We start from the raw sequence: 9553 nt of genomic DNA, 5'->3' as shown, positions 1-9553 counted from the left end.
TCATAATTATTAATACATAATTCTATCAATGTATAATTCACCCTATCAACTCACTAATGAATAATACAACTCAACTTCCCAGCTTTCTGTCTTAGACGTCCTATGTTTTCCAGCGACGACCACAGGGATTAGATAGTCGTTAAGTGTTTGTTGAATGAATGACTAAATGAACGAGAAAAGTCAGTCCTCTTTAGTCCTACATGGGCCAGCCATTGCAGCCCTGAGCCTGTTTCCCTATTTATAACACGAGGATAATACCTACTTTTCAAGGTTGTTGGGAAAAATAAATGCAAAAGTATACATAAGGTACATAAACTTTTTTCACTACTGTACATATAGGTGCTTCATAAATGTTAGATCTTTCATTTTTATTTTTATATCCTTCCTGTCATTCTCCTCGTACCTTTGGATACCTTTGCAGTTAAGGAGGTACAGCCTTCATTTCTGGAATCAGTTCTAGGCACTGAGGATACAGAAATGAACAAAACAAAGGAGCTCATAGTTTGGTGGGCGAGACAGACACACAGATTAAAATAGACTGTCAAGAAGAACTGCATACTCTATGGAGAAAAACAAAGCAGGGAAGGGGCAAGGAGTGATGCTCTTTGGCCCAATGACAGTCAGAGAAGACATCTCCCAGAAAGTAGCATTTGAGCAGAGAGCTGAAAATAGTGGGGCTGCAAGCCATGGGGATCCCTGGGCGGGGACATTCTAGGTAGAGGAAGCCCCAGAGGCCAAGACTGAGATGACCACAAACTTGGAGGGTTCAAGGGCCAGCAAGCAGGTTTGTGTGACTGGATGAAGGATCGGGGAATAGTAGGGAGAGAGGAAGAGGATAGATCGTACACACCAAAGTGAGGACTTTGGCTTCCAATCTGGGTGAGATGGGCTCCATGGGCAGAGTTCCATGTGACTTAGATTTTAACAGAATCCTCTGGCTCCCATGTGGGGAACAGACTATAGGGAATCAAGATGAGAAAAGGGGACCAGAGAGGAAGCAATAGGTGGCTGGACCAGGACGTTAGCAGAGAAGATGGATATTTTAAGATAGAATCTGCAGGATTGGCTGCCAGATTGGCCATGGAATGTGAGAGAGAGACGGCAAGGATGACCCCAAAGTTCTTGGCCTGAGCTCCTGGAAATATGGAGTTGCCATCAACTGAGATGGGGAAGATGCAGGAGGATGGCCGAGAGAGAAAATCCAGAGTTCCATTTTGAGCATATTGAGTTATTTATTGTACATTGAGTTGAGATGTCAAGTGGGAAGTTGCACCTAACTATCAAACCCTTGGGAAACAGTTTGAACATAGGCCAATTCTTGTGTCATTATCAAAAGAAGAAGAGGAAGAAATTGACTAACATCTGCTTAAAATGTACAAAAGAGAACTACAATTTTTTTTGAAAAAAGGAAAATGGGAAGAAGTAAACAAATATGAAATCAGGAAGAAAATCACAAACTACCGACACTAAGATTGAGTAGCAAACTTGAAACTAGTTCTTGGAAAAACTATTAAGACCTGGTTCTTTGGAAACCTAAGGAACTCGATATATCCATGCTAACAATAAACAAAAACAAAGGAACAAACTTGAGAACAAAAGGGGGAAGTTACAACAAACAAAAAGCAGGATTTTTCTTTTTTTAAATAAATTTACTTATTTATTTTTGGCCTTGTTGGGTCTTCGTGGCTGCACGCACGCTTTTTTCTAGTTGGGGCGAGTGGGGGCTACTCTTCACTGTGATGCACAGGCTTCTCATTGCGGTGGCTTCTCTTGTTGCAGAGCATGGGCTCTAGGCACACGGGCTTCAGTAGCTGTGGCACACGGGCTCAGTAGTTGTGGCCTGTGGGCTCTAGAGCACAGGGTCAGTAGTTGTGGCACACAGGCTTAGTTGCTCCGCGGCATGTGGGATCTTCCCGGACCAGGGCTCAAATCCATGTCTCCTGCACTGGCAGGCGGATTCTTAACCACTGTGCCACCAGGGAAGCCCACAGGATTATTTTGAATGATTAAGGGAGTTCCATGGAAAATTCCACAGAAATACATCTGAAAGCTTTCATGAAATTGACTCTTCTTAACAAAAAATAAGGCTGATGCAATAAGAAAGGAAAATAAATTTCAAAAAACAGAAAAGACTCTTTGTAAATGTATCAAAGAAGAACTCTCCTAAATGGCACCTGGCCTTAATGGATTAACAGCAGGATTTCTCCCAACTTTTCATGAAGTTATATAAATTGTCACAGGACATAATTCATTCTACAAGGCAGTCTTGGTCTTAATAATTCACGTGTGAGAGTTCTGAATAAAATATCAAAAAATAAAATATGTCTTGTTGAGGACCTACTAACTCTCTCTGTATCAGATAAAGAAAAAAAAAGATAGCAAGAAAGAGATCCCCCCCACAAAAAAATAAAACTTAAAAAATTAAAATGGGCAGAAAAAGAAAGAAAGAGATCCCCACCAGTGGAGAGCTCACAATCTAGTTGGAAAAAAACAAGGTGTAGACAAATATAGTTTGTCTCTTTTTAAGGCTTGGGATGGGTGGAGGAGAGACAGAAATTAAATTGGCCCAGATGTTGTCCTTAGGAAATTTACAGTTTAGCTGGGAATTTTTGTTCCAGAAACTTGGAGAACAGAACACTACTTCCTCCCTGGGAGGGGAGTGAATCAGGGAGAGCTTCCTGGAGGAACTATTATTTGAACAAGGCAATGAAGGAAAAGTTTGGTGATCAAGAGCATGGGCACTGGAATCAAGTAAACATGGGGTCAAATCTCAACTCTATAACTTCCTTGCTGTGTGATCTTGGGCAAATGACCTCTTCACCCTGGGCCTCAGCTTATGAAAAGAAGCATCTCCCCCTGCCTGCCTGGGTTGTTGTAAGAATTACCTTAAAGTAGAAACTACGTGTAAAGTGCTATCCTGGAGTAATGACTCTACATGAAGGTGTCACTGCTATGTGATTTAAAAGATCTGAGCAGGTGAGATTCTAGAGCAGCCCTGTCCCATAGGATTTCCTGCGATGATGGAAATGTCCTATATCTGCACTGCACATGGCAGGGGGCATAATGAATATTTGTTGAATGAATCAAGGAATAAATGACAATATCATTAAGCCCCTGGATCCAGCTATGCCCGAAGCCAGTCTTGTAAAGTGGGAGAGGAGGATACAAACCAATTTCCCTCTAGCTTACACTTCCACCTCTGAGACCAGGTCTTGGCCAGTGGATTTCTTGCTGACCACACTTTCATCATTGCTCTGTGACTCCTTCAGGGCCCAGCGACATGAAGCTGGCAGAGACTTTCGGAGTTGAGACCGCCCGAAATACAGGAAAAGCATGGGATTGAGACAGCTGTGAGCAAGGGCCAGGCCCACGACCAAGGGTTCAGCCCGCAGGGCCCGGGCCAAGAGCACGGAGTGTGGGGCAGCCAAAGTGAGTACCAGCCCCAGCGTGTGGTAGGGGGACCAGCAGACAAAAAACCCTACCACAACGGCCATGCCCAGTGGCCAGCGGCGTCGGGTAGCACAGCACAGGAGGGCACCATGGCAGCTGGCCACGACCACCAGCGGCCCCAGGAAGCCGAAAATAAACCGGGTGGCAGTCACTGAGTTCTTGGCCACGGTCGAGCCACCATAGTCCACCACGCACTCCAGCCGGTGTGGGAAATACTCCTGGCGCAGCCGGCGGTAGATGGCTGAGGGCACAGTGAGCAGCAAGGCCAGTGTCCAGGATGCCCCACAGGCTACCTGCACCCTGCATGCCCTCCCAGCTGCACCCCACCAGCTGGGACCGAAGGCCAGCAGGCAAAGGTCAGCGCTTAGAGTGGCCAGGAGGAGGACGCTGGCATACATGGACAGCAGGATGACGGCGGGCAGGGCCCGGCAGCCCACGGCCCCATACAGCCAACGGCCCCCGTGGGCGACGGACACCGCTAGGATGGGGAGAGACAAGCAGCAGAGTAGGTCCGCCATGGCAAGGTGGAGGAACCAGGTGGCACCGACCCTCCGGCGGGCCTCTTTCCAGGTCGCCCAGGCCACCATGGCATTGCCTGGCAACCCCACCAGGAAGACGACGGCATACAGCAGGAGTGGGGCCACGTGGAGGGGTTCGATGGAGACGCAGGTGCCATCAACACAGTCCACAGGGAGATCTGGAATCTCGCCGTAATCCCCATACTCGTAGCCGAGAGAAGAGTTCTCCATCCAAACCCCAGACACCTGGACAGGTGAGAAATGGCATGAAACCTCAGAGATAAAAACTCTCAGGCCTTTGGAATCCTAGATGCTAGGATCCTAGCCTCTCGATCCTGGATCCTAGATCCTTGGAATTCCAAGATGCTCATGGGCTGGGACTTGGGCTGCGGTCCCAGCCCATGAGCACCTTGGAAACCAGAATAGAACAACGTTAGAACTCCAGCGCATTAGAATCTTGGAATTCTAAAATATTCCAGTGTTAGAAGCCCAACTTCTTAGCATCCTGGAATTCTAGAATATTACAGTGTTAAAACTCCAGCTTATTAGCATCTTGGAATTCTAGAATATTACAACGTTCCGTATCTACTGACCAGTGCAGTAACTGTCAGCCACATGTGGCTACCGAGTATTTAAAATGGCAGCCAGTGTGACTGAGAAACTGAATTTTCAATCTTATTTAATTTTAATCGATTTAAATAGCTACACGTGGCTAATGGCTACCTTATTGGACAGTGAAGTTCTAGAGCATCAAAATGTTAGAACACTAGCCCGTTAGTAACCTGGAATTCTAGAATCTAAACTATTGGAATCTGAATATCCATCAAGATGGGAAAAGGTTAGTATGTCTTCACAGCAAAAGTGTTTGTCTTGGTTCTTCTTCATCTGGATTTTCGAATCTTGGTGCAACAAAAATGTATCTCTGAAGCAATGTTGTCATCTTTTTTTTTTTTTTTCTGGTACGCGGGCCTCTCACTGTTGTGGCCTCTCCCATTGCGGAGCACAGGCTCCGGACGCGCAGGCTCAGCGGCCATGGCTCACGGGCCCAGCCGCTCCGCGGCATGTGGGATCTTCCCGGACCGGGGCACGAACCCGTGTCCCCTGCATCGGCAGGCGGACTCTCAACCACTGCGCCACCAGGGAAGCCCCATCGTTGTTTTTTTTAATGTAAACTAGATCATAGTAAAGCATGCAGATGGCAAAGTGTGCACATCGGCAGGTACCCCCACTGAGTTGCACCCCAACACATCTGTGTCACTGGCACCCAGAGGGGGGAACAGAACATTTCTAGAATCCTGCTAGAGCAATTTTTAAAAGTAATGACTGTGTTAGGAAAACAAGAGGAATAAAATTTTGAAATTTCTATAATTCATTTATTCATTCATCCAGCCATCCTTCCAGCACAGTTGCTGGTCCAGGCACTAGAAGCACAGCGGGGGGCCAAGACAGACAAAAACCTCTCTCCCTTTGGAGCTGACATCTTGGTGGGAGGAGTCAGACAGTCCAGGAATAAATAAGCAAAATACACAGTATTTTAGAAGGTGATCAGTGTTACGGCAAAAAGAGAAAAAAAAAAAGTCACACGGGGAATTTTTAATTTCCTATGTTGGAATTTTAAATGAGGGGTCAGGGAGGGCCTCTCTGAGAAGGTGATATTTGAGCAAAGCCATAAAAGAGGTGAGGGAGGGAGCTGTGTGGGGATCTGGGGGAAGAGAGTTCCAGGCAGAGGGAACAGCCAGTGCAAAAGCCCTGAGGTGGGCACATGATGGTCATGCTCAAGGAAGAGCAAGGGCACCAGTGTGGAGTAGATGGGAGGTAAAAACAGAGACATATCAGCGGCCACATAGGTATTGTAAGTTCTTTATCTTTTATTCTGCGTGAGATGGGAGCCATGGGAGGGTGCTGAGCAGAGAAGTGACATTGTCTATCATAGGAATGATAATCATAACTATTACTAGTGTTATTATTATTATTATTATTACTATAAGCCACCATCTATTGAGACTTTGTGTTATGTGCCAGGCCTTGCTCCAAGCCCCTTTAAATGTTATATCGTTTAGTCCTTATTACAAACCTCTAATTTTCCTACCATCGTTATACCCATTCTGCAGATGAGAAAACTGAGGCACAGAGAAATTGAGGAACTTACCGAGGATGACTCAGCTAAGCAAGTAACAGACCTGAGTTTCAAGCTGTGTTAGTCCCACTCTGGAACTCTGGGCCCTAGAACATCACCATCCAAAAATCTGAGGTTTGGGAGAGTCGGAAGGCAGGACAGCCAGTGACCCTAAGCGGAACTGGGCTCTGTGACTCTGGGTGAGCAGTTTCGGTTGGCTTTCTCTCTCTAGGTTTCCTCATCTGAGAAGTGAGTTACGGAGGTGAGCCTACCTCACCAGTTTGGGGAGGCCTTGAAGAGTTAATATGTATAAAGCACGTAGCACAGAGTAAGGACTTGGTAGATGGTAGACCGGTCCATGTGATGTCCCCACGATGTCATAGTAACCTGACCCTGCAGCTCTCTGCTGATTCTTTGGGGCTGACTGGCGCTGCCCGGAGTGCCAGCTGGAGTTGATACAACAGGAAGGGCAGAGAGGAAGTTGGGGCGCTCCTCCCTGCCAAGCAGATGCTAAGGGGCCAAGTCATTGCGTGTGTGTGTGTGTGTGTGTGTGTGTGTGTGTTTGGAATTTGGCACTCCGCTTTCATATTATTTTCATCACTAAAGTAAAACGTGTGCAGGTTTTAAAAATTCAAACCCTCATCAACTGTGTGGCCTTGGGCAAGCCACTGAACCTCTCTGTGCCTCAGCTTCCTCATTTGCAAAATGAGAATAATATACTCACCTTGGGGGGTGTTACGAGAATTCAAGTTAATAGGCGTGAAGAGCTGAGCACGGCGCCCAGTCCATTGTGAGCATTAGACGTGTGTTAGCCACCGGTACAGAGACACACACACCCTCTCCCTCCACCCTGAGACCCCGCCCTTTCCAGCTCTATCCGGTTCAAATCTGAGTTTTTTGTGTGTAAGCACCTCAGTCGGGGAAAGTTCAACACCCCCTGTGCCGTCTCTTAATCTTTTCAATTTAATGTCTTAGATCTGTTTCCCCATCCGGACACCCCGACTCCTTTCTTCACAGTAACTTCAAAATCAATCCACGGGCTGGGCGTTTTGTGCTTATTAACTAGCCTCAGACTAAAGGACATTTAAGTATCATCATGGGTAGCATTATTATCTTCTTATTATTTTATACACCAAATAAATTATATTTCTATATGTACGTCTATAGATAAAACAATTACTATGATTATTATTTTATAAGCATTCAAATAATAGATGACATTTATCAAGCTTCTATCATGTACCAGGCATTCCCCTTAGAACAACCCTATAAGGTAAGTACAATTATTATGCTCATTTTCCAGAGCGTCACCTGTTCCCTGCTTCAGGCTCTGCTGTGTCCCCGGCACCTGGAGTAGCATGTGGCACACAGGAGGTGCTTAGTTGATATTTATTTGTTGAGTAAAAGAATGAAGAGGGAGAATCTGAAAAGAATATATATATATGTATGTATAACTGACTCACTTTGCTGTACACTTGAAACTAAAACGACATTGCAAGTTAACTACACTTCAACAGAAAAAAGAAGGAAAGGGAGGAGGGAGGGAGGAAGGAAGGAAGAAAGGAAGAAAAAACGAGTTAGCTTTGCCTTTAATGGAAGAAGCTAAAAAATACCATCATTTTATTTTTAACGCAGTATGTAATGATGTATGTATTACCATGAAAATACATTCACGAAATACTATTTTGTGAGAAAAGTTCGTAACTAAACTTCTAATATTTTTAAACAATGCATTCGTTTTACAGCCAGAAAATTAACAATAAAGATATTGTCATTAGGGGCTTCCCTGGTGGCGCAGTGGTTGAGAGTCCGCCTGCCGATGCAGGGGACACGGGTTCGTGCCCCGGTCCGGGAAGATCCCACATGCCGCGGAGCGGCTGGGCCCGTGAGCCATGGCTGCTGAGCCTGCGCGTCCGGAGCCTGTGCTCCGCAACGGGAGAGGCCACAACAGTGAGAGGCCCGCGTACCGCAAAAAAAAAAAAAAAAAAAAAAAAAAGAATGAAGAGGGAAACTGAGGCACAGAGAAGCAAAGGGGTCACTTAGATTTCTTTCAGTTCCTTGCGATCACAAGGGCCCTTGTGCATGCTCTTAGCACACGTGTGTTTGTGTATCAGCCAGTCTGGCTGGAACTTCTGCCCTGGGAAACCGTGGGGAGCATCTACTAAAGCCAAATATATGAAAACTTTCCCCTTCCCAGAGAAGCATGCATATGCTCACCAAAAAACATGTACCAGAATGTTCCCAGTGGCCCAAGATGGGACACCATCCAAATATTCACTCACGGGAGAATGAATAAACATATCGCGGAATATTCTATAACAGTGAGAATGAACAAATCACATGCGAGAATGCGGATGGACTTCACAAATATGATGTTGAGGACAGAAAGGCAAACGCACAGGAGAATTTACTGAATGATCCCTTTCTCCTCAAGTTCAAAAATGGGCAAAAGAATTCGATGGGGATGGGGAGTGAGGGCAGGCGGAGGGAACTCTGGGGCTGGGCTCAGGCTATTTTTAACCGGGATGCTGGTTCCCTGGGTGTCCTCAGCTTGTGGAGATGCACAGAACTGCTCAAGTCTCATGTGCATACTTTTCTGTGTGTGTGTTCTATGTGAAAATGAAGTTAAAGGATCTTTCTTAAGAAGGGGAATCGCTGAGTCAAAGGGCGTGTTTGGTGGATTCCCCAGAAGCTGCAGGTTTGGGAAGGGCTGTTTTCCTACACACCTGAGTGTGGCCATGGACGGGACCATTTGACAAAGGCTTTTCCTGTTGTACTGCCCAAGTAAATTCCGAGAGTCTGGGATTCTGATGTGGATTCCAGTGTGATGGCAACAAGATTCCACTCCTGAAATTCTAGTTTTGATTCCCAGATTCTAAAATAATGAGTCTAAAAGGCCAGGATTAAAAAATGAATAAATGAAAAAAATTTTAAATAAAAATAAAAGGCCAGGATTGGGAAATGCCCCCCGCATACGCCATCATTCCCTCCCTCCTTCCCTCCATCCTTACCATCTCTTGAGGAATGGTCCCCAGTTTGGCCAAACACCACTTGGGAGCACGATCCAGGCCCACAGCAGGACCTGGGAAGTCTGAAGTCTCTCCCCCGAGTCTGGAAGTAAGTGGATTCCTGCAAGCTGGTCCCGTTTGCCAGGGCTCCTAGGGGACTCCACTGGGCACCGTCACCTCACAGGTCCCAGCCAATGCTCTTAAGCAACAAAAAACAGGAATGGCCTTTTCGTACTCCCAGGGTATGTTTGTCCTGGATTCTTCCCATGACTCACACATCCCAAAATTACCGGGCAGCAGGCAAGACTGGAGCGGGCTCGGGTGGGTGGAGGGTTGACCCAGTGTCAACAACAACAATCTCAATGTCACCAGCTTCCTGGAAGCCAGATCTACAATGTGGTGTGACCTTCAAGGCCTGGGGGTCTTGGCCTAGACTCACTGTCCCTGCAGGGCCCTCTGAG

At 46.3% G+C, this 9553-nt stretch overlaps 1 protein-coding gene across 1 annotated transcript; it reads right to left on the bottom strand.

The window, feature by feature from the left end:
• Window positions 1-2856: 2856 nt before the first annotated feature.
• Window positions 2857-9113, bottom strand: C5AR2 (complement component 5a receptor 2). Its single transcript, XM_029213387.1, has 2 exons — window positions 9096-9113; window positions 2857-4214 (listed from the first exon to the last, which is right to left on the bottom strand). Exons 1-2 carry the CDS (start codon window positions 9096-9098, stop codon window positions 3186-3188), a joined length of 1032 nt encoding a protein of 343 aa, XP_029069220.1. The 5' UTR covers window positions 9099-9113; the 3' UTR covers window positions 2857-3185.
• Between the last annotated feature and the right edge of the window lie 440 nt (window positions 9114-9553).

This window comes from Monodon monoceros, unplaced genomic scaffold (assembly GCF_005190385.1).
Source record: "Monodon monoceros isolate NGI ecotype Baffin Bay Population unplaced genomic scaffold, NGI_Narwhal_1 Super_Scaffold_10, whole genome shotgun sequence".
NCBI classification, from domain to species: domain Eukaryota; kingdom Metazoa; phylum Chordata; class Mammalia; order Artiodactyla; family Monodontidae; genus Monodon; species Monodon monoceros.
This window is presented reverse-complemented; position numbering and strand designations above follow the sequence as displayed.